The sequence below is a fragment of the Prionailurus bengalensis genome, chromosome B3 (assembly GCF_016509475.1).
Source record: "Prionailurus bengalensis isolate Pbe53 chromosome B3, Fcat_Pben_1.1_paternal_pri, whole genome shotgun sequence".
Taxonomy (NCBI): domain Eukaryota; kingdom Metazoa; phylum Chordata; class Mammalia; order Carnivora; family Felidae; genus Prionailurus; species Prionailurus bengalensis.
In genome coordinates, this window is record NC_057355.1 from 27976236 (window position 1) to 28002368 (window position 26133).

The 26133-nt window shown below is 44.2% G+C and overlaps 1 protein-coding gene across 1 annotated transcript in view; it reads right to left on the minus strand.

The window, feature by feature from the left end:
* Positions 1-7676: 7676 nt before the first annotated feature.
* HERC2 (HECT and RLD domain containing E3 ubiquitin protein ligase 2) overlaps positions 7677-26133 on the minus strand; it is a 278735-nt gene continuing 260278 nt past the window's right edge. The window contains 11 exon segments of the mRNA XM_043554905.1: positions 7677-8320; positions 9418-9630; positions 10023-10128; positions 11039-11229; positions 11842-11954; positions 12841-13035; positions 13200-13341; positions 17725-17808; positions 20592-20789; positions 21318-21505; positions 25879-26018. Of these exon segments, the coding sequence (XP_043410840.1) occupies positions 8048-8320; positions 9418-9630; positions 10023-10128; positions 11039-11229; positions 11842-11954; positions 12841-13035; positions 13200-13341; positions 17725-17808; positions 20592-20789; positions 21318-21505; positions 25879-26018 (1843 nt within the window). The 3' untranslated portion in view covers positions 7677-8047.

A 26133-nucleotide genomic window follows, 5' to 3' on the forward strand; every position in this document is an offset into this window, starting at 1 on the left:
AAGAAGATTTCACCAAGGGAAATTCCAAAATAGGGACTTTCTAAATATTCTTAGCAAAGAGCAGTATCATTGGAATCTGACTTGCTATTTTCAAGTATACACAGTACTTGAGGGGCGCCTGGGTGACTCAGTCAGTTAAGTGTCCGACTTTGGCTAAGGGCATGATCTCAGGGGTTGTGAGTTCGAGCCCCGCATTAGACTCTGTGCTGACAGCTCAGAGCCTGGATCCTGCTTCAGATTATGTCTCCATCTCTCTCTGCCCCTCCCCTGCTTGCACATGCTCTCTCTCTCTCTCTTAAAAATAAATAAAAATTTTAAAAAATAGTATGCAGTACTTGAATGTATAAATTCTGATATACCTGTAATAAAATCCCTTTGCTTACATTATATAAGTAGTGGTGAGTTTTATATGGATGTGCAGATGTACATATTTTCTGCCTTTGTGGGTGATCCAGTGAAGTGCCCCTGGCTTCTCACCCTCAACAGATAGGTGTGACTCAGAGTGATCTCCATCCCAGTCCTCCAGCCCCACTTCACATGGAAACCTGTCTGCAACTCCCCTTTGGAAATCCCACCTTCTCTCAGGGGTCCCTGTGACCACCCACTGTGCAGGCCTCTCTGGCCACCAGCCTTTGCCTGCTCTGACTGCATAGGCTACACATCCTGTTTCTCCACTGCTGCCCACAGGTAGTTCAATTTTCCCAGCCTGTGCACTGACTCCTAAAAGATGTAGGAGAGAGGGGACACTGGAAAGACAGCCAGGGCAATTTCCTTTTCTGTCTCTTAGCCCAGCCCAGAGAGTGACCTGTGAAAGAAGAAAAATCAAATGCAGACTCACATGGGTTCTCTTTATCTACTGCTGTGTAACAAACCACCCCAAGTTTAGTGGTAAAAAATAGCAACCATTTATCATGCTCCCAGATGCCATGGGTCTTGGAACTCAGAAAGGCACAGTGGAAATAGTTCATCTGGGCTCCAGTACAGTCAAGGTGGCACAAAGGCAGGAAGCAACTTGAGACTGGGGAATGGAAGCATCTGGAGGTGCCCTCACTCACTTCTGTTGTGAAACTGCCTGCCCTGCCATGTGGCTTCTGCCCTGACTCTTGGACTTGCTCACAGCATGGTGGCTGGGGCCTAAGGGACGGGAATTGGAAGCTGCCAGTTCCTTCAGCCTTGAACCCTGGACTGGCCAGTGTCACTTCCATCAAACTCCATTGGTAAAGCAGTCATGAGGCCAGATTCAAGGAAAAGGACACAGTCTCCAGTTCTTGATGGGAAAAATGTCAAAGAACATTAGAGCCATGTTTAAATTGCCACAGACTGCATCCTAGCCAAGGATGTAGCAAGGAAACAATGAAGTCATGATGCAAGCAATAGGAGGAATCTTGGGATTCAAGTCTGTACTTTATTCTTTTACTTAGAGGCATGGCGGGGGGGGGGGGGGGGATAAGTGGGGGAGGGGAAGAGAGAGGGAGAGAGACAATCCTAAGCAGGGTCCACACTATCAGCTCAGAGCCTGGCATTGGGGCTTAATCTCATAAACCAGGAGATCATGACCTGAGTCAAAATCAAGAGCTAATTGACCGAACCACTCAGGAACCCCTTCAAGTCTGCACTTTAAAGGCATTTTAATATGTAATGAGCTGTAGAGCAACCGGAACTCTCACTGCTGGTGGGAATGCAAAATGGCACAGCCACTTTGGAAAGCAATCTGGCAGCTTCTTACAAAACTAAACATACTCTTACCAGATGATCCAGCAGTTGCATTCGTTGCTACTTACCCAAGGGAGTTCAAAACTTACATTTACACAGAAACCTGCACACAGATATTTACAGCAGCTTTATTCATAGTTGTCAAAACTTAGAAGCAACCAAGATGTTCTTCAGTGGATGAATGCATAAATAAACTGGTACATTCAGACAATGGAATATTATTCAGCACTAAAAAGAAAGGAGCTATCAAGCCATGAAAAAACATGAAGGAATCTTAAATTCATTGCTAAGTGAAAGACACCAATCTAAAAAGATTCTACTCTGGAAAAGGCAAAACTATGGAGACAATGAAAAGATCAGGGGTTTGGGGGAGGGAGAGATAAGTAAGTAGACAGAGCACAAAAGATCTTTCTATGTGATACCGCAATGGTAAATTCATTGGTTGCAACAAATGTACCACTCTGGTGGGGGCAATGCATGTGTGAGAATAAGGGGTATATGGGAAATCTCTGCACCTTCTGCTCAATTTTGCTTTAAATATAAAATTGCTCTAATAAAAGTCTATTTTATAATGTAATGATCTAGAGGAAAATTCATTGTGCAGATCCCATTGTATACAGGGGAAAAAAACCTTTGAAAAGTGGCTGGGATGAGGCTCACCAGGTAGAGCTCCCTGCAGCAGAGAAGGGCCTGCTCCTCACACCTGCTCACCCATGAGGACGGTGTCCTTGAGACTCACTGCCAGCAGTAGGTCTAGCCTACTCCAGCCCTGGTGAGGCAGAAAGGAAATGCCCAGAGTCCTGCATTTGTGCCCTCTTCACTAGGACCAATGTGTCAACTACAGGTTTTTCTGTACCCGGCACTGAGACTGGGATGTTACTGCTTTGAGAAATAATGGTCCCTCCCTCTAAGGGCCTCTTTCCATCCAAGCCAACTAAAGGAGGAGTGATAGTAAGGGGCCCTGGGCATGGGTGCCTCCACTGGGCATGCACATACACAACAGGGTGCAAAGCTGAGGCTGAGGTAACAGCAATGACACAAAAAGAATTTTGTAAGGACAAGAGAGACACCAAATGCCTGTGACCACCATGACATGCCAACAAGAGCAAGTGCAGGAGGCCAGGGACTATTCTCAGCCTGATGGCAGCATTTATAGTATGTGGCATGTGTTGCATACAGTAGAGCTCACCTATCCACAGGCCAAAAGACCGCACAGTATAGCAGGGTTGGTAGAACCAGTTCTCAAATCTCCTGTGCTCCCTGCATGTCCCTGCACTCAGCAGACGGCTCAGGGACTCACCTCATGCAGCCTGCACCCAGGACAGAGTGGTACCACAGGAACATTACCTGTGCCTCCTGAGAGCAATGTTAGACTGCCCAGCCAGTGTGGGGTGGTGGGGTAACCAGGTAACCCTGGACACTGCCATGGCCACGTTAGTCTCAGATGCGCCCCTCAAGGGGTAGAAGTCCCATGGTCATGGACTCCCTTTTTGATTCACAAAGAGGCAGAGGTTCACTGTAGGCAGCCCTGTGGTTGGAAGGACCTAGGGCTAGTACAGGGCAGGAGTGGGTAACCCTCATGGCCTATTCCTGCAGTCTTGGGCATGAGCCCTGGCCAGCCTGCCTGGCACCCTTGAGCTCTGACAGAACAGAGCCTAGGCTCCCAGGGCAGATGGACCCACAAAAGGAGCTGTATCCCCAGCCCATCCACACCCAAGATTCACGATACATGGCCTTCTTATTAAGCCCGTTGGGATTTCCAAGAGACATACCCTATCAGAGACACTTGCTATAAAGTATTTACCTACAAAAAAAGGAGTGATTAATCAGCTGTGTCAGTGCTAAAGCCTGAGTTGTACTGAGACTGAGAGATAGGAAGGATCAGAAGACCCTAATCCACAGAGGAGACTGAAACCCCAGGGGTGTCACACTCCATGTTCCCTAGTTGCTCCAGCCATCAGACCCAGCCTGGAGAAGGCCTCAACCCTAGTGCCTGGTACATATGTGAACAGCTAGCATATGAAAGACCAGGCTAGGTCACCTATACCTCAGACTTCTCCCTTCTCTTCCACTGTTCCCAAAAGAAAGTATCTGGCTAGTTTTGCAAGTCAAGACAATTCACATGTACATGGACTTAGGAAGCTCTCTCTGGTATGCCGATTTCTAGTCAACCCAGATGTTTCTAACAACCTCAGAAACCAGTGGTCACCCTGATGCTGGACAGTAGTATTCTATGCTGGTGAAAATTAATCACCTTCCTTAGTGTTCATTGTTGAACACCTGTCAGCCAGGTACTGTCTCTACGTTCTCTAGCGTTCAAACAGCCACTAGTGCAAGGTCTACCATTTATAGATGGTAAGATGTGTCTTCCAGAAGTGGACCTGTCAGACTTGGGCCCAGTGTCCAGCAACAACACAGAGCCAGCAGCCACTTCTGAGGTCATAGATCAAGTGGCAGAGCAGAGGCTACCCACTCCACACCACCCTGCACTGCTCTTCACTCAGGCCTGGTCCCAGCGCTGGGACATGCTAAAGGAAACTGATCCCAGCTCCTGGAGCTTGTACTTGGGCTTTAAAAGATGGGGTGTACCAAATGAAAAACTGCAGAGTAAGGCAGCTGGTCATGTGGCTGTGTGGAGGGTACATAAGTTCAAACAAAGGCACAAGAGGCTGACAGCCCCTTGAGCAAGCACTAGGGAAGGGAAGGCTATCAGGCCCTGGGGGACAATACTGGAGATGCTCTATGCTTAGAAAACCAAAAAGAATTTGTCATGGATTCTAAGGGTGAACATTACTGTCAGGCATCATATTAAGTTTTTATAAATCTAAGCAGATGTAGCTTCATATGCATTGTAAATGCACATCCATTACCATTTTTATTGGTAGAAAAACAAACATGATGTATCACACCAACTTTATGCCTCAGAAAGGATTAATCCACAATTCAAAATGTTGATGGAATCTGCCAATAAAATTAAGTAGTCTTTATCAGTGACTGAGGATTTTCACTCCTAGCATGGATGGGTCTGTCTTTCCTACAGTTTATCCTTCCATAGGTTCTGCTGTACTAATTTCAGTCTGCCAAAATGAATTATAACTTTATGGGACACTTGTGTCGCTCAGTCGGTGGAGTGTCCGGCTCTTGATCTCAAGGTTTATGGGTTTGAGCCCTGCATCAGGCGCTGTGCTGACAGTGCACAGTCTGCCTGGGATTCTCTCTCTCTGCCTCTCCCCTGAACATTTGCACGTGCACACACACTCACATTCTCTCTCACAAAATTATTTATTTTAGTGTTTATCATTAAAAAAATGAACTATAACTTTAGGCTTCATAAATAAGAGAAAGAGATTAAATTGAAGAGGATCTGTAACTGTCTTAGAGATTTGTCTTGGACAAAAATGAAACTCTTCCTAAAAAAATCAAAGTCCCTATTTTTTTTTTTTTTAGTGGAATAGTACAAAAATAGGAAATAGATAATCCTCCACTATTTCCTAAGTTAAAGAAAAAGAGCTCATAACGAGTAGGTCTTAAACAAGTGCTTCTGAACAGTGCAAACCCAGCAAAGACAAAGCCAGTGTGATAGAAGGTATGGCTACCCAATCTGTTTGCACATCTCTGGACCACACTTCTGGTCATGACTTTGCAGTTCCCTCCTCTGCAGCAGTTTGACTCAGAACCCTTTTTCATTCACTAATTTTTATCCAGGTTCTATCTATCAATTGTTACCATGTTGGCAATTAAAACTAAAAAGTTTTAAAATATTCATTCATTTTAAAAGAAAACAAACCCGGAACTGGAGAGTGTTATGCTAAGTGAAATAAGCCATACAGAGAAAGATACCATATGTTTAAAAAAAATTTTTTTTTCAACGTTTATTTATTTTTGGGACAGAGAGAGACAGAGCATGAACGGGGGAGGGGCAGAGAGAGAGGGAGACACAGAATCGGAAACTGGCTCCAGGCTCCAAGCCATCAGCCCAGAGCCTGACGTGGGGCTCGAACTCCCGGACCGCGAGATCGTGACCTGGCTGAAGTCGGACGCTTAACCGACTGCGCCACCCAGGCGCCCCAATATGTTTTAATTCTTATGTGGATCCTGAGAAATTTAACAGAAACCCATGGGGGAGGGGAAGGGAAAAAAAAAAAAAAGAGGTTAGAGTGGGAGAGAGCCAAAGCATAATAGACTCTTAAAAACTGAGAACTGAGGGTTGATGGAGGGTGGGAGGGAGGGGAGGATGGGTGATGGGTATTGAGGAGGGCACCTTTTGGGATGAGCACTGGGTGTTGTATGGAAACCAATTTGACAATAAATTTCACATACTGAAAAAAAAAACCCACTACTTATTAACATGAATACTATTCTGAAAAATTATTTTCCAAAACTACAAAATTTAGTGGGACGAATGGTATTAAACATGTTAATCTGTTTTACTATCTGGCTTATGAGAAGATACCTGGAATCCCATTTCTGCTTCTGCCATCCATATATTATAATATAGTTTCGGTTGAAGGATATAAAGAAAATTTGGCCTCATGCAGATATATAGCTGGAAAAGCGAAGACCTCCTGGGACACCATGAAAGGGAACCCAAGGGATCCTCAAACAAGACTTTTCTGAGAACTGCTATTCTACAGGCAAAAGACATTTGTCAGCCCACTGGTTTTGGGTTTGGCCACATAGTTGGTTGGCTTTGGCCCACAGAATGTGGGTGGAGGTGAAAGTTCAGTTCTGAGCATAGGCCTCACCTGTTCTCACTTGTTCTCTTGCCCTGGACAGTCACAAAGATCTGTGAAGCAGAGCCCTACCTTACCTGTTGTCTAGAGCCATTCAGCCAAGACTAGCCAACCCAGATGCATGAGAGAAATAAATGCTGCATCTTGTATGCCACTGACTTTGGGGGTAGTTTGTTAAGCAGCAAAAGCTGACTGACAACAAAAGGGTTGGTGATTTAAAAAATACCTTGCAGATTATGGAGATTTTGAGCTGAGTTAAAAATAAAAGACTAATCTGGGCATTCATCAATTTGATCATGGATAAATTCCTGGAAAAACTTCCTCTTTGGATTTTCTAATGCAAAATGTTGTATCCCAGAATAAAGAAATCATCTCCCAACACACAATACCTCCTTTTGCCTACATCTAGTTTACCTCAAGTTCTAGTGCACCAGACCCGTCGGCCAACTTTCATACCCTATTCTGTCCTTCCCTTTGCAGGGAACCTGCCATACACACAACCCTAGACCAAGCACCTCAAATAGTACCCCATGGCTGGCTAGACCAGAAACACACCCCTGACCCCAGGCAGATGGGAATGGGAACCAGGACAGGTGGGGTGCAGGACAGGGGAATGGATCCTGAAGGCTCCTGGTCCCCAGCTCCCAATGCCAGCCACTCCTCTTGAAACTTTCCTTTCTCCTAATACCCATTCCTCCTTTATCATCAGAGTGACTTTGGTTTTTGTAAGCAAAAAAGTCTAACCTAGATTGGAATGGCTTTAACTAATGCTATATCAAAGACTACTTTTTGGTTGTAGCACACCACCAAGTGCTAGTCTAACCAGGTAAGAAAGTTCAGCTTATAATTTTGTGACAGATGTTTTATTCATAGGGAATTAAAATTTAGGGATATACAAGACACAAACATTATATATAGTATACCTTCTATCATAGATACTGCTCACAGAAAGGCCTCAATTCAAGTTACATACCGCATATGCTAAAATGTGCACCTGGGGAGAAGAGGGAGATCAATGGCCTTTTTATTTTGGTTTTGATTTAAATAATCTCTGGATGCATTCAAGTAATACTGATCATTTAATGTTCAAAAAACTTTTAATAAACAAATTCAGGGTAATATTAATTGAAGTATTTATAATACGATTTAATCATTACACAGTATTTCCAATATACAATCAAGACAACGCACAACACTTGAAAAGAAAAAAAAAGAAAAAAACACAGTCTATTGCACCCACAAGTAAAAAGGCTTTTTATTCATTTTTGGGATGCTGCAATTCAGTATTTATATAACATTTACACACTGTAGTAAACACAGAAGTCCTACATGTAATGCAGCATTATGGGTGAGAAGACCCTTTTAAGTCTCAAAAATAAATGTTAGTGTCCACATAGTGCCCCTCGTGCAAGGGCTGATTTCCCAATCATTATTCCATTCATTGTTCAATCACCAGCGATCAGTCTCCCTGCCCACCCCCATGCATTTTAGAGACCTAATATTTCTCATCAAATACATTATACCTCCAGCACTCTAAACTGTAGTGCTCTGCCTTCTTGCTCAGTCTCTTGGTGTCTTGCGATGAATGGCATTTCTCTATCTCAGTGTCCTGTTAAATAATCCTGTGTAGAGTCTGAAGCAAATGAATCCACATCCTCGTTCTCCGAGTCGTCACTACTGTCATCGGCAGCCGGCTCTCCCGTAAGGGCTATGCGAGCGTAATCATCTGTGTCTATTGATTTGCAAAAGTGGATGGCATATTTCAGCTTCTCCTCCAGCACCTGCTTACAGGAATACCTAGGCAACTTCAGCAAAAAGAAGCAGGTGTAGGACTCAGGAAGGAAGTGGTCAGGAGGGTTGTATTTATCCAATACCTATTGATGAAAAAATGTTAAATAATCAGAGATGGTGTGCAAGGACAGATAAAACTGCAAATGTATTTTATTATGTTCATTAGATTCTTGACTCTCACAAAAATCATAACATTTTTGGCTAAGAGTAACAAAATATCAGAAAACATATACTCTATAGTCAATTTTAGAAATTAAAAGGAACAGCTCAATAATTCCTAGGACTTATGGTCAAAAATAGCAATTGGTTACTGTGAGGACTACTTTTGACAAATCAGTGCTGTAAAAAGGGCCTGGCACAAGGCAGGCAGAAGGCACGTCCTCAGCACCCACTTACATGGGGAATTCTCCTTGAACCATTAGCCCCCTTTCAATTACTACAGATATGATATTATGAAGCCAGCAAGACATGTGGATGAAATCCAGTAATTACCCACCTTAGGAGAGAAAAACTACATGTGTTCTCAAAGATCTCCAACTATTTTTGCAACCCTGGCCAGAGACTGGAGTCAGGCTATGCTCAGGAAGGAACCCATCCCCAAATCCTTCCAAGCATGCAGAGAGAATGGACCCTCCACCCCAATCTGCCCTCTGAGGAAGCTCCCCACTCCCATGGTATTGCTACCTGGAAAGTCATACTCAGTGCCTCAGGATGGAGGAGGGAGAGAGAGGGCAGCTGAGTCCCCATGACCTGGAAGATAAATGGAGCCTATTTCCGGCCATCAGATCACCGAGTTAGAAATCAAAGCAAAACTCCTGCTCTCAGTCTGATGGTGCTCTTATTTTTCTCAGTAAGAAACACTACTTAATTTACCTAATTCAAGCAGAGAATCAGACATATGCTTTAAATGACATGTGTGCTCAAAATCTCAAATATGCTAACATAATAGCAGTATCTTCTTGTGGTGGCCAGATAAATTTTCCAGAAGTAGAAAGTGAGACCTAAATCCTGTAGTCATAAAATTCTGAGTGATCAAATCAAAGAAGTTTGGTGTGCTTTTCATTATTGTTCCCAGGAAGAAAGAAAAACCATATGAGAGTCCCATTTCTAATCTGCTGTACGATCGTGTGCAAGGAGCATACCCCCACAGCTGACACCACAAGATGTGGAGGAACCGCACCTGGATGACAAAGTCTCTGCCCCGGAAGTCTGCGATGGTCCTGGGCAGTCTCGTCCGGCCCCACACAAAGCGAAGGAAGAGGGAACGCTCTGTGTTGGAGAAGGACTCCATCACCTCCCAGAACCACTGGATCAGGGATGCAGAAGGCTCGATCCCTTTGTATGTTGCCACCGACTTTAAAAGATGCAGAGGGATATCTGGGCTGCCACACACCTGCAGAAGGACACACTGTCAGGGATGGTTGACACTTTTGACTCTTCACTTCAGTACAGAGTCAATCATTCTTTCTTTCTACCAAGGCTCGTTTGGGGCAGGATGGGTGTGAGAGCTGGAGTGGATGGCTGGGAGGATAGGTCCTGTGTGTTCAGATGGATGTGCACTTGACCCTGTGCTCCACCCTGGTGTGGGGTGATAGCTGCGAGGGAGGGAAAGAGGCAGGCAGGGAACACCAGCTTCCTGAACATGTTTTCACTTCATTCAACAGGCATGAGCTACTTCAGATGTAAATTATAGGCAAGATTTAATCAAGACATTAACTAGTGGCACTGATTTGGTGGCTCAATATGCAAAAGGCAGTTCCAGGGCAGTAGCACTTAGGGGCATACCATTGTCTCCAATTCATATCCAGTGAACAGAGAAAGAAGGGGGACAGGCACAACTCGGGCCATTCCCTCCCGAACAGCAGCCACCTGCTCATCAAATTCATGGAGTCTGAAAGAGAAAAATCACTTTGCATTTCTATCTTTGGTAATACAGATCTTGTCCTGCTTATACCAAGACTTACCACACAGATGACCAAGGTGTGCATCTTATAGAAATGGCATCACATTCTGAGTGCAGCTACACTGGCACACAGAAGATAATTTTAAAAACTACCTACAGCTTCCAAGACACAATTCTTAATATTTATTGCACACCCAGGAAGGAGCCAGAATTAGATATGGATAATCAGAGAACCAGGCTCCAGAGCACCAACAGTAAGAACCCTCTGGAAGCAGATACTGTGGCCCTCATGACTGGTGAGTTAGGGCACAAGGCAGAAATGAACACAGAGAGACAGCACAGCACAGTTGCCAGGACCACTCACAAGCAGAACTCAGAAAGTAAAGTCCACCCAATATGCAGTCTCACCACAACACCTGGCCAGGTGCTTCTGGAGAATGAGGTCCCCAAGGACCACACTGTATGGACTTGTAATGTCAGGTGGAAGCAGCAATGGGCAAAAGCTATATGGGGAGGGCAGGTGTTGCGGACCTGCCACACAGCAACCATGCTGGTGTTATGGCCAGGCAGGGGCCAGGCACAGTCCTGCCCAGGAGTGTTGACAGATCACACAGATGGGCACCCAAAGGCCCTGTGATCTCTGTTCGGACAGCTCCCAAAACAGGGCAATTCTATCCACCTTGGTATTCTAGTCAGAGCCAGGAATCTCAGGCAATAATGAATACTCGGACTCGGATTACAAAACAAGTTTTGATGACTACAGATCAGCAGCAGTTGGAACCAAGTCCATTAGCATTTTACTGTATGATATTTCTGAAAAATGCAGCCATCCAAGCAAACCATTTTCTATTTTTGCTATTTACTGAATCAAAACAATGGAGGATAGATGACCACACACCTGTAGTTTATTGCCAGCCGAACATACTCTGCACGGTTGTCCAGGGTGATGTGTGTGTACTTGGAGCTCAGTTGGATGTCCTGACCACTTGCACTTGGCACGGTGAAGGGCAGGCTCATGGCCTCAAACTCCTCTGAGGTGGCTTCATTGTCACGGATGTACATCAGCCCAGGGATAAAATCTTTATCAACCTTTTAAGGGAAAAAAGGGAGCCGACATGTTAAGTCTGGGTCTTTCCTACACCTCTGACTGTAGTTCACACCTGAGACACTCAGCCACAAGGGGGCCTCAGTCTGCAATGGGCATACCTCAAGCTGTTGGTGCACTGTACACACCAGGAAATAACAGAGACCAGCAGTGAGAAAGTACTTCACCCAGGGAGCTGAGGAAAGAACTTGTAATTCAAGGAAGTCCTTAAAATTAACAGCTAAGAGAGCAACAGCCACTGGATGGAGATGAAGCTCACCCTACAGTCATGGTACCAAGGGAAGGATGGCCAATGGGAGGATGCTGGCTGTGGTTGGTCAGTCATGTTTCCCCCACTGAAAGCCAGAGCCACCACCCAGCCACTCACAAGCTCCCCTCCTCCACAGGAAAAATGGTGAACATTATTATCTGACAAGATTTCAAGTTGCAAAGCACCACAAAACAGATGGTCTACCAAGTTATGGCAGCAAACTGGCCTCATATCCATAGACCTTCTTTGCTACCAGAAGGTAGTCTGCAGCCTGAGGCACCCCCTGTACTCTGTATCAGGTACACAAAGTGTCATATTTCCCCATCCCCACCTTCCTGGTGGTTACCTCGCTGAGGTCTGCAATGGTGAGGCTCATCCCAGCCAGCTGCTTCCAAACAGGCTCAGCCAGGTTGAGGCTCAAGGGACTCCCAGTCCGGATAGCAATGCCTAGTAACACACCTGCTCATTCAAAGCACAAGTGACAGTAGATACTTGAAATCAATGATGAAACAGCTAGTTCAATCAACAACACAGTAGAGACTAGCTCTACACTGGGGCCTCACTGCCTTCTAAACCAGTGCTACCCAAATTCATGGAGACTTAGGTCCATCCCTTTTTTTTTTTAATGTTAGTTTATTTTTGAGAAAGAAAAAAAGAGAGAGAGAGGCAAAGAGAGAAGGGAACAGAGGATCTGAAGCAGGCTCTGTGCTGACAGCAGCAAGCCTGATGTGGGACTCAAACTCATGAACCATGAGATCATGACCTCAGCCAAAGTTAGACACTCAACCAAATGAGCTACCCAGGCACCCCAAGTTAGGTCCATCCTTAAAACATTTTGTCCTATTCTAAATTCATTACTTCCTTTGTTCCTTTTATTCCTATGGGAGAGTTTCTAATTCTCCTCCTCTTTCCACCAACGGATATAAACCACACAGAGGCCAATCCCCGTTCCTTTGATGACAAAACAAAAGCTGGAGTTTCTCAAGGAAGGTAGGTGCAATGGCTGGAGAAGTACAGGCAGCAACAGGAGCACTCAGCACAAATACTTAATGCAACAGGAGGAAGGGACTGGCCAACCACCAAAATCCCCTCAGATCTGATTCCAAGTTTCAGATACATTTAAACTACAGAAATATGAAATTTCAGATCTTCTGAGTGCCAAAGACACTTTCTGCCCCTTAGCACCCAGCAAATGATGGCTGGGTTCTGCATGTCCCTGCAGGTACACATCAAAAAAGCTAAGACTGCATACAGTACTCAAAATATCTGTGATTCCCAAGACACAGTAGATATTAAGCTAACTAAGGCACACACAGTCACACGATGCCTGTGTGAGTAGGCTCACCCAGAAAGCGGAACATGTTGGTGTGCACGGGCGCCCTAGCAGCCGGGCTGAACAGGTAGCAGTCACGGTTGGCACCTGACTCATCTCTACCATTGGGCGTCACAATCAGAAGGGGGGTGAGTCCATTCTGCAGTTCTTCACAGATCTCAGCTATGGACTCACTGTAGCCACCACCACAGTCATCCACAGATTCACCTTGAAAGAAAAGAGAATCAGTAATTCATAGTCACCCCAGCAAACCCCACAGGGTGCAGCCAGCTGGGCTTCTCAGCTCTCCTTGTAATGCCCATTGCACTAATGCCTGTGTTCAGACTGACAACCCTCAGGACCACAGGTCTGCAGTGCATGCAAGTTCTTACCCACAAACTTGACTTTCCAGACACGGTGGGGGAGGAGGAGGCTGTCAGGACTAAACGAGCTCATCTTAGCACACATCTGCCCAAAGACAGACTTGGTCCCATCGGGGCCTGCTAGGCCACCTTTACTCCTTGAACGTTTGACCTACAGAGGAGAAAGAAACAAATATGAAACAGCTGCAGCAGCAGAAAGGACACAGCTTCTATCCTCCACAGCCAACCAGCCCTGGGCAATAATGAGCCCTATAGCCACTTACCCCTCCTGTTACCCTTTTTTTTTCCTCTTCCTTAGTCACCAGAGTAGAAGTCCAGCCAACACTCTGCTGCCAGACCTAAAGAGCTGTCATGAATGGAGTCCACAGCCAGCAGCACTCAGATGCTGCTGTGATCACCCAACAAAACAAAGCAAAGTCCACAAAACACTTCTGTACAAGGTGGAAGAGCTTCTAAACTAAGCCATACCTCATTTCTCTATGATTCTCCCTCCTCCCCCCAAGAGGGACCTCATGTCTCTTCCTGCACACAAACCCTCTGAGGACCTCAAAGACTGGTTTCACACTCCTTTCCCCTCACTCGACACCACATGTTTACCTGCTCAGGCCTCATGCACAGGATACCTGCTGGACAGCTGTGCCAATAGAAGCTCTGCTATAATCATGGGAGGCATGGCCTCTGGTCACCCAAATGCCTGCAGCACATTGCCACAGCCCAGCACCCTCAGGACTGGTGGTGTCTAAGTAAACATTCCTTCAAAAAATCACAAACCTCATTGGTCATTCACACAGAGTGGTGGCACCTGGTGTGGTTAGTAACTACAATCTGATTCATCCACACATTTCATTAACTTAACTATGGCCAACCACTTTACCGCTCTGCTTTGGCCTCCATGAATAAGACGCCAGGAGCTCCAAAAGCAGCTCTCCTTAGCAGACTATCAGCACTATGAACCCAAACCTGGAGCCACTATCTCAGCCAGAACAGAACCCTGCTCCCCTCCCTTACTCACCTGCACATATCCTACTCCAACCCTTGGGTCACTGCATTTCCCCCAATCACTTTTCCTATCTTTATTTCTCATCCTAATCTAAGATTTTCTTTTTTTTTAAATTTTTTTAATGTTTATTTATTTTTGATACAGAGGGAGACAGAGCGTGAGTGGGGGAGGGGCACAGAGAGAGGGAGACACAGAATCTGAAACAGGCTCCAGGCTCTGAGCTGTCAGAACAGAGCCCGATGCAGGGCTAGAACCCACAAACCATGAGATCATGACCTGAGCCAAAGTCGGACGCTTAACTGACTGAGCCACCCAGGTGCCCCTAATCTAAGATTTTCAAACAGATCAGACCAAGAGCCCTCACCTGGTATGGACTCAGTAACCCTACAGCTTTGCTGGCTATGCTGTGCTTCAGAATCACCTGAGAAGCTCAGTCTGAAATAATTGCAAAATGAAAAGTTAAGGAAAAAATGATCTTGAAAATGCACTTTTCTGTTGCCTCCTCCAGCTAAACTCTTACAATCCTTAACTTCTTAATGAGTTCTAAGGTGAGTTTAAATAGCTAATTTTTGGAGCACCTGGGTGGCTCAGTCGGTTAGGTGTCCAACTTCAGCTCGGGTCATGATCTCACGGTTTGTGAGTTTGAGCCCCGCGTCGGCGCTGTGCTGACAGCTCAGAGCCTTGGAGCCTGCTTCGGATTCTATGTCTCCCTCTCTCTCTGCCCCTCCCCCACTCATGCTCTGTCTCCCTCCATCTCTCAAAAATGAACAAACGTTAAAAAAATTTTTTTAGGGGCGCCTGGGTGGTGCAGACGGTTAAGCGGCCGACTTCAGCCAGGTCACGATCTCACGGTCCATGAGTTCGAGCCCCGCATCAGGCTCTGGGCTGATGGCTCAGAGCCTGGAGCCTGTTTCCGATTCTGTGTCTCCCTCTCTCTCTGTCCCTCCCCCGTTCATGCTTTGTCTCTCTCTGTCCCAAAAATAAATAAACGTTGAAAAAAAAAAATTTTTTTTTAAAAAAAAAATTTTTTTAAATAAATAGCTAATTCTCACACACAAATAACTATAAACAAGACTTATAAATAATGACAATAATGATAACAGACTCCTAAGGAATGAAATTTTCTGTGTGCCACACATTTGGCTCTATGTTCACAGATGTGATTTTATTTAAAACTCACAGCAGTTCTTTAAGGTACCCAAATCCCTGATGGAAACTGCACTAAAGAAAAGAAGAGGGGTGTGTCTGTTCATAAGGAACAAGCCACAGACCCAGCTCCCATTGTGAATGTCACATCACCTCCATTTATAATACCAGTTAACAGAGGCAGATGCTTTTGGCTCCTCTGAAGGAAATGGCTATGATAAGATAGCTAGGACTCTGCATGGATGCACCTGTGTACCAGTGGCTACTTCTGGACAGTAGAAATATAGGTCATTTTAACTGCCTTTAATCTGAATTTTCTAAATTTTCAGAAATGAGTATGCATTAATTCTGTAATAAATTTTAAATTAAAAATTTTTATGCATGCTGATTTTCAGATTCTGTTATAAAACTAAATCAAATTCAAACAAAGAAAACCCTCCAGGAACACGCCTATGTTTTAGTGTCTCCAGAACACTTTGCACAGACAGTATGAGAATATCTACAGTGACATCCCCATGGGAGGAGGCTGATGCCAGGAGCATCCTGTGGCCACAGGATGGTTGATACCACCTTTCTGGATCAACTGGTATCTTGAGTTCAACTTGGATTCATGGAATACCTCCCACTCTCATCCTGTACTCTATTTTTGATCAGAAGAACAATTCTATGTCTATCTTTGTGGAAGATCTTTCCAGCTTCAGGATGGAAGTATGAACTCTGAATTGAAAAAGATCTGGCTCTGGTACCAGAAGGCCACTGGGTATAACTGGAGTAGCCATGGCATGCTGCATTGAAAGTTGTTTATGTGCCTTTTAAAAATGCTAATATTAATTTGCCCTTTATCCATTGTTTTTTTCAAACATGTACTGAACATTTTCATAACACAAGGCATTGTGCTAGAATATAAAGACTAGAAGGAAAGAGGCATCCAAACATGATGAGTGCAAAATCTGAGGTAAGGGAAAGACAGAAAAGGCACACCTAACTTGGGTTCCAGGTGAGCAAGGTTCAATGATGCCAAAAGCCCCAGATTTAACCACCTGTATCAGGTCACTGACCCTGATCAGGCACCTATATGTGGCTAGGGCATGCATACGATCTAGGAATGCCCAACAATCTGTTAGGTGAGCTTTCCTCACTTATGAACTTTAGTGTTTAAGACCTAATAATGTAGAGCAAACCAAAATGATCCTCCAAGGTGCAGAAATAAAACCTTTTTCATGAACCTAATTAAACAGCCCATTTGTTTGTAGAGTAGGCTGACTGACCTAGAGCTTAGCATTAAACAGTCTGACGTCAGTGAAGGGACCACATCCATCAGTGTGGTCACATGTGTTCTCCAACAAACGATAAGAGTTTGTGTCTTAATTCAAAATGCCCCCAAGTACAACTCTGGAGAAATGTCTAGTCATATAACCAACACCAGGGTAGAAATCATGTGTTAATATAAAGGAACAAAGAATTTGTTCTTCATAACTCTCTGTTTCTGTTCCAAGAGGTGGGGCCCAATTCATTTGCATGTTAAATGTCAAGTACCACACAATACCATAATCAGTACTGGAGCTCCTCTGGTTTCCAGTTAATTTTTTAAATTGTAAGCTTATCTATACTTGGCAGCAATATTAATTCAGAGATGGTCTACTTTTCATTTATTCATTACTAGAGAACAGTATTAGTGATTCTGGTCTATTAAGTGGGCAAAGAAAGCTATCAGAGCCAGGAAGGGTGTGAGGCTGTTGGGAATGGGAACTGTCCCCACATACAATTTGATGCATGGAGGGCCCCTGACCTAACCTCCTTCTCAGAACCTAACCCAAGGAGGGCAACTGAAGATACACTTGTAGTTGGGGCTGTGACGAGTAGCACAGCTGTATTCCAGAAAAGTGGGCATGGTTTTCTAGCCTCCTGCACAGAAAAACCAAGAGAACATGGGGTAGCTGGTCAGCAAAAATAATCCCACACTCCCACTGTATTGCAAGGAGAGGTGCTTACAATGTTTTCAGGGGGAAAAAAATAGCAAGTTACAAAAGAGAGGCACCCAGTTTCAGTTATAACAAACATACAAACACACCTCCAACTGTCAGCAGTAATTATCGCCATGTGGTGGAAATATGAGTCATTTTTACTTTTCCCTCTTTGCTTATCTGTATGCATGCTTCTGGATTATCTGAAATAAATCTTTCTTACTTCTGTTACAAACAAAGCAATTTACATTCCCAACTAAAAGGCTCAGCAGCACAGGACACCATAGACAGGTAATACCTTGCTCTCTAAGGCAAGGGCACAAGAGAAAGTTTGCTGTTCCCCCAGGCTGTGGAGCCACAACTCCCAACCACAAAACCATCTTATCTGAGAAGTGTCAGACTCAGAACAATTTCCACTTGTTACCTGAATTCGGTTCAACTCTACCACGGGCCCATGCTGGCGATCTCGCACCATAGTTGCTTGTACTACTTTACGGAAAGCTGCCTCCTAAAATATGACAGATAGACAAAATTTAGAATCTGACATAGGAAATATTATTATCCATAGATAAATCATGTCATAGTTTTGTTTTAAATATTCTCTCCTAAAAGTCAAATTTTCTTAAGAACAGTAACTACAAACTCTTCTTTTTCAAATTGTGAGGTGGTGCCAGAGGCACAGCCTATGCAGAGGCCCACCTGTGCTCTCTGCCCCCCATCTGGAGGCAAGAGAAGCCCACCATGCTCTGGGCAGAGAGTGGGGAGGGCCAGAGTCTGGCACATATCTTCTCTGACTTGGGACTCAGGCCAGGCCCTGAGGATTAACTAGAAAAGCCAAGGTCTCCCAGACAGACCACAAGTCCACTCGCAGCAGGACTGACATTAAACACTATGCCTCAGTGTCACTGTTGTGACAAAACCACAAACCAGCAGCAGGGCCAGGGAGTCCTGTATGTTGATCCAGGGTTGGGGTGAGAATGGGAGACCAGTGAAGGAGGAAACATATAGGTACCATACACTGACAGAAACCTGAATACTGGGGCCCAATGACACCCACGTACAGGTAGGCCTGCCATACTCATATGGACCAGGGCACCGGTAGCACCAGTGAGGACAGGGGTAGGGAAGCAGACTCAAGAGACACAAATAAGACAGGATCGATGGGAGTCCCAGGTCTCTGCCAAGTGGATAACTCTGCCGTTGTCCAGAGATAGCATGGTTGGGGGAGCACAAGGTACCTACAAGAGTATCCAGGGGCACCTGGGTGGCGCAGTCGGTTAAGCGTCCGACTTCAGCCAGGTCACGATCTCGCGGTCTGTGAGTTCGAGCCCCGCGTCAGGCTCTGGACTGATGGCTCAGAGCCTGGAGCTTGTTTCCGATTCTGTGTCTCCCTCTCTCTCTGCCCCTCCCCCATTCATGCTCTGTCTCTCTCTGTCCCAAAAATAAATAAATGTTGAAAAAAAAAATTAAAAAAAAAAAAAAAAAGAGTATCCAGGTCCCTCTCCCAGGTCAGAACTCCAACCTCTGAAAGCAGGAAGGGCAAGAGCCCTAAGCAGCCCAAGGATGAGGCCTCAGAGGTAGAGAAAGTCAAGTAAGGGTGTCATAGAGGCAACCAGCCCACAGAGACAGACCCATCACACCTCACAGCGGTCCACCCATTACCAAAAAGGGACTTTCACAGGGCACCCTACGCCACACAGGGGCTCGCATAGGTGCACCCATCACCATGCACCCTTGTACAATACCTACCAGCTACTTTTGTCCTCCATCCCACCTGACTGCTCTGCCCAGAGCCAAGGACAGCTCCTCCTCCACAGGAACATGCATTTCCCTTCTCTGAATGGCCTGATCCAGCAGGGGTCTCCTATGATGCTCTCTCTTCTGTGCTCTGAATTGCATACTGGTAATAATGTTCCATGGTCACCACCAACACCCATTTCCCAAATTTTCCAGCAGATGTGATCCTTTCTCACCCAGGACCAAAACAGAGGCTGATTACACATTCTCTGCCACTGAAGTTGCCTGCCAGACTCCTTCAGTGCTCCTGCTGTCCTGCCCCTGTGCTCACAGCCTGCAGAACACTCATGCAATCCATGTGGGATCCATCCTGCCTCTCACTTGGTTGTCTCCCTATGAGGAAAGGATTTTTCCTAGCTGCCTATTATCATCTCCACTCTGATAGATTTTTAAAAAATGGTAAAAGGGATCAATTTGCTACTTTTTATTATTAAAAAATGGTTGAAGTTAAGTTTCTTATCAATGTTAACTGCATACAACTTTTTCCTCTTCCCCATCATCAGAGAGATCTTACCATTACTACAATCTTTATCAATGTCCACTTGTCTCTAAGTCACACGTGAAAATAAAATGTGTGGACCAGTCCCCTCCAGCTAAGTGCAAACAAAGCCATTCTTAAAAAAGAATAAATCTGTTTGGATAGGACTCCAAATAATCCAGATTTTATTATTAAAAAAAAAAAAAAAGGGACCGTAATCTTTGATAACAAAATAAGTCACAAAATAGGTCTCAGAATCATAGACTTTTCAAAATTAGGAGTTCTCAATCTGACCTCTATGCTTTTTTCTACACAAATATTACCCCTACCACACAATGGTTCTTTTAGAACATCCTGCCAACCTACTTGCCAGAAACGATGATGTCCAGTAATGGGAAACTCTTAACTCCTGAATCAGGCATCCTATTTCTAAAAAGCTCAAATTATTACAAATGTCAATGGGTCAAAATATGTCCAGGGATTTTTAGATGCCCTCCTTCATGATTCTATTCACAGCCTGTTAAATTATCCTTTGACTAGGAATCTCTACATACCCTAATATTGAATTTCTATCTAAATGATGTATAATATCTGGCACCCTCTGCTGGACATCCCTGGGGAAGAAATTATCTCATTTATCCTTCCTGCTGCCAGTGGAGATTTGCCATAATGCCTCATGGCTAGGTAAGCAGAGAACATGGGCAAGAACGAGGCTTAGTTTTGCAAACCACCCCACCCCTTAAAGGGGGGAGTTAGGAAGCAGAGATTACAACAGGTAAATAATGCACCACACTATTAATTTTTAATGTAAGCTCCAAAAGAGAAGAAATTTTTGTCTGCTTTTCACTGATATATTCTGAGCACCCAGAACAGAGCCTGGCATATAGCAGGTACTGAACAATGAGTCCCTGCGGAATACACTGTATTCTGTCTACTCCCAGTTTGGGAATTTTTGTTGGATTAAATTTTACTGAAAATACCAGTTTTGCCTATAGCAAAGATTGCTACAAGAGTACCTTTCCCTGGGATATCAGAATTCCTCGTAGAGTGTCAAACCCCACAGAAGGCCCATGTCCAGTTTCATCAAGAGAGCCCTCCAGGTCGAACATGGGGATACAGGGGCAGAAGAGCTCTGAGATGTGATGCAGAAGCAGCAGTCGGTTCCGCAGTGCTATTATGGGGATTTCCTGCAAGTGATTGTATTCCATGGGAACCTGAAATGTTGAAACTACATTAAATCAACTTAGGTGTCAAATGCACAGATAAGTCACAGTTTGTAGATGAATTCTGAAAAAGTTTGGTTTTTTTTTTTGTTGTTGTTGTTTTTTTTCTTTTCAAAAACAAGGAATCCCTGAGACTTCTGAGTCTGATGTGAAAAACTTCATTGGTTTTAGAATAATATTCTGGCCAGTTTGACTGCTTGAGCCAAGTAATGTGAACCAAGGAAAATGCTAAAAATTAGTCTATAGAAATACATTTACTAAGGAAAGTGTGCAGCCTGTACTATCAGAATGGTTTTGTACAGTTTATAAGATTTAGAATGAAGGTGACACATGGATATATGGACAATGTTGGTTAATGTGAATATTAACCTGAATTATTTTCAGTGGAACACCTGTGTAAATATACAATGGAAAATGAAATGTGAGTGTGGCTTACTTACATGCATAATTCAATATACAGATAGTAACTCTGTCACTACTTGTACACCTCCTAGCCCACCCAGCCCAACCAGTACGAACCTGGGCAGGCAGCTTCCCAGCACTGGCAGGCTTGCTGGTTGACCAGGCAAGGGTGTGTGCTGAGCCGCAGGCCACCCGGTTGACCTTCTTACCCTGAAGGGCAGCTACCAACCGAGGCCTCTGGATAGCATTTGTGGTTCCATCTCCCAGTTGTCCCTCATCATTGTCGCCCCACGTATAAACTTCACCTAAATGAAGTAGATTTAGAACAAGAACTTGTATACTAGGACCAGTGAATGCACAACCTCTACCATCTTCCCATCACAATCATCTCTCCCTTCAAATGGTGCTGGTGGTCAGCTGTCTGAATGTATGTGTGACCTAGATGTCTCTAATTGCAACATCCAAAGAGGGACCACGCTTCTCAGAACTCTTGAGAGCCCCTGCTGGCCAACATGCCTTTTCTAGTAAGAGGCACAAGACTCTGGTCTTAAAAATACAATAGCATTTGTTCACAGGAGTAAGCACATAACTGTAACAGTTCTTTATCAGAACAAGTAATAGTAAAACAGATGGTAATATCCTTAACTGCCCAAATTAATTTTTTATGTTAAATGGAGAGAAAAAAATCAGTTTTTTTTAAAAAACACAACCTGTTTTTATTTATTTATTTTTTTTTCAACGTTTATTTATTTTTGGGACAGAGAGAGACAGAGCATGAACGGGGGAGGGGCAGAGAGAGAGGGAGACACAGAATCAGAAACAGGCTCCAGGCTCTGAGCCATCAGCCCAGAGCCTGACGCGGGGCTCGAACTCACGGACCGTGAGATCGTGACCTGGCTGAAGTCGGACGCTTAACCGACTGCGCCACCCAGGCGCCCCGAAACCCAATCTGTTTTTAAAGGAACACATAGTTCTTCCTATAGTTTTTCATATCCCAAACATGAGATTCATCACAATGAGAATCATATTTTTCAGTGTACCATACTAGATCCCAACCATGAAACACCACCAGAAAACTATTCCTAGGGTAAGGTCACTTGGTGACTAAAATAGAAATGAGGTTAGTTTTCTAGAGATTAGCCTTGGCATATTCCACAAAGACTCCGAAGAGAGCCATGCAGCCATAAGCAGCACTCTGTAAAGTGCAGTGCCTACATGATCAACGGCAGTGTGCTTGCTGGCCCATTCCCACCCTAGACAATTCAGTCCTAAAGCCACTGGGTCAGTGTTACAGCACAAGTAAGGAGAGGAGGACTTCTCTGCAGAGGTACAACTGGATGCAGAGAATCAGAATCCATACATGACAAAAACTTCCATACAGGGGGTCGCTCAGTGTGGGGAGTTGGCCCAAGCAGAGTGGCCCATGTGTGGGGGTGGCCCAGAATGGGCAGTCACAGCCCGAGTCAGGTAAGGATCCTTGCAGGGGAGAGAGCAAAGGTAATGATGAGGCACTGGTCACATTCAGGCAGAGTGAGTGGATCCTTATATTAGAGATAATGAAATCCAGACTTCTCACCAAAAGAGAAAGGAGTTGTAAGTGTGGAAAGAAAACTAGAATGAATCACCCTGTGGTATAGAACTAGAATCTGGGCTCCTGGTGTGAATGTGTAGAATTTGTATATATATATACAAAAACAAACATAGATGTGGGGCGCCTGGGTGGCGCAGTCGGTTAAGCATCCGACTTCAGCCAGGTCACGATCTCGCGGTCCGTGAGTTCGAGCCCCGCGTCGGGCTCTGGGCTGATGGCTCAGAGCCTGGAGCCTGTTTCTGATTCTGTGTCTCCCTCTCTCTCTGCCCCTCCCCCGTTCATGCTCTGTCTCTCTCTGTCCCAAAAATAAATAAACGTTGAAAAAAAAAATTAAAAAAAAAAAATAAACATAGATGCAAATTTGTATATTATTTACATATATATATAATGAGCACATCACATCCTTGGCCATTGTTATCCTTTTAGTTACCATATTAACCTCTCTAGTGTGTTGTAGACTATCAAGGATTTTAATCTTTTTTTTAATGTTTATTTATTTTTGAGCCAGAGAGAGCAATGAGCAATGAGCACATCTATCGACCTGATCTTGTCTTCTAAACACCATTGTCCTCTAAAGACACCAAGACTCCTTGTGGAAATGGTCAATGCTAGGCTTGGGCCTTGGAGGGTCAAGAAGATAGGGTGTCTTATTGTGCCAGAAAGCAAGGAAGTACCCAGTGAATGATGGGCACACATCAGGAAATAAAGGGGCGCCTGGGTGGCTCAGTCGGTTAAGCGTCTGACTTCGGCTCAGGTCATGATCTCACAGTCTGTGAGTTCGAGCCCCGCTTCAGGCTCTGTGCTGACACCTCAGAGCCTGGAGCCTGTTTCAGATTCTGTGTCTCCCTCTCCCCTGTTCATGCTCTCTGTCTGTCTCAAAAATAAATAAACGTTAAAAAAAATTAAAAAAAAAAAGGAAATAAAGCTAGCCTAACAGGGCCAATTTCAGCATCAAAATTATTAACAGTAACAGATTATGTACAATCCAATGAATAAATTAGGAAACCATGAGTCCCACATAGATATAAATTAAAAACAAATATCAAATATTTGATGAAAATAAAATATACAATGAGAAAAGGGATATTTAAATAGCTTCAAATACCCTCCCAAATACTTACTAGTTACAAAAGATATTCAGAATGGAAAATCCTAGCAGCCACCACCTTAATCAAGTTAACACCACTGGGACAAAGAGAAACTATATGACACCTGATGAATTTAGAATGAATTAAGAACACAGACTGAATTAAGATCACAGATGTGCAACCTGAATCTACTGAGGAGATATCTGACAAACTCAAATTGAGGGATGTTCTACAAAATAAACAGCCTGTAATCTTTAAATGTGTCACAGTCCAAAAAGCTCAGGAAGACTGAAGAAGTGTCAAAGAATCACACTCAGGGACAACTGAGGATTGTCTCAGAGAAGATGAGACATTAAAATGACAGCTAAGTATAACCCGTGCTATAACATGAATGGGAGTGAAGATTAGGTGGAGTAATAACCAGTGTGAATTTCCCAAATGAACAGCCATGTTGGGATTGTTTAGTAGTGTTCCTATTTGTAAAATATACACTCAAATGTTCAGGATGATGGAGCATCAGGGCAGCACCTCTCAAACGGATCAAAAAAAAAAAAAAAGTTCTTTGTACCGCACTTCCAACTATTCTCTAAGTGTGTGATTTGCTTCAAAAATTTAAAGAATTAAAGCAAATAAAAAAATGTATTGTAAGTTCTTGGTTAAGAACTATAATGCCAGTCCCATGATAAGCCATAAAAATTGCTTATTCATATAGGAAACTTTTCCATCAATGAAACAATTAAAGGGCACATGTTCATATAATTTATCAAAGGCTTTAAAAGGAGACAAAACTGGGGGGAAATGGCTCTTTTAATGAAAGATGATACACTAGTTTTCTATTACTGCCATAACAAATTACCACAACTTACTGGCTTAAACAGTTCTTTCAGTTCTGTAGGTCAGAAGACCAACAGGAGTCTGACTAGGCTAAAGTCTAGATATCAGCAGGCTCATCCTTTCCGGATGCTCTAGGGGAGAGCTCATTTCCTTGTTTATGCAGACTGTTGGAAGAATTCAGTTCTTGGGAAGACCAAGGTCTTGTTTCCTTGTGGGCTATCAGCTGATGGCTGATCCCAGCTTCCCAAGGCCACCAATATTCCCCGGTCCCTTTCCTCCATCTTCAAAGCCAACAATGGTGGATCAAGATTCTCTCACACTTTGAAAACTCTCTCCTGCCTCTTCTCTGTCACATCTGACTGACTCTTTGGCCTCCTTTTCTGTTGTGAAGGGTCTATTTAATTACACTAGCCCATCAAATAATCTAGAATAACTTCAATATTGTAAAGTCAGCTAATGATCAACCTTAATTCTATCTACAAAGTCCCTTTTACCATTGTACTGGGGTCCCCAAGACCACCTTCAGGTTTGCTGATTCATTGGGTGAACGCCCAGGCCTCAGCATATAGTCATACTCAGCTATGATTACAGTGAAAAAACATGAAATAAAATCAGCAAAGGGAAAAGGCACATGGGTGAAGTCCAGAGAAAACCAGATGCAAGCTTCCAAGGACCCTATGCCAGTGGAGTTACACAACACAAGTTTAATTCCTCTAGCAAAGAGTTGTGACAACACATGCAAAGTGCCTTCTACCAGGGAAGCTCATTAGAGCCCCTAGTTTTCACTAGGGCTGTCACATGGGCACCTCCACCTGGCACATACCCATGTTCCAGGAAACAGGTTTCAGCAGAGACCACATTGTGCAGTTTTAGGCAAAGCAAGGCCTCTTATCAATTAGGGAAGGGAGAGAGCCCTCCCCAAATTCGTTTCCCAGCGGCCAGCTGAGGCTCACCTTGTAAGCAGCCCTTCCTAAGGACAACAGTATCAGGTATGCTCTGGTTGCTCTTTTCTGCACAGCCATGAAATTTAACATATTCAGAGGTGTTAACACCAGGCCCTGCTCACCACAGAAATTCTCAGATAATATATATGCATATATTATCCCTGACCAGACTTCTTAGATTTAAAGGCCTCTGTGCTGCAACACCGGGCCTCCCCACTTACCGTCCTCAGTGCAGCACACACAATGCAGGGAGCCAGTGGCAATGGCAATGACTTTCTTCCCCTGCAACCCCTGAACCTGCCGAGGTCTTCTAACATGGTCGTCAGATCCATGGCCCAGCCTGTGATAGTCACCTTTGCCCCTGCACAAAATGAAACATCAAATTATGAGTGTAAGGCCCTGTCGTTTACCACCCCGTCCCACCCTCCTGGCATAAGCACCATACTTCAGGACACAAATCACAGCCTGCTATAGAA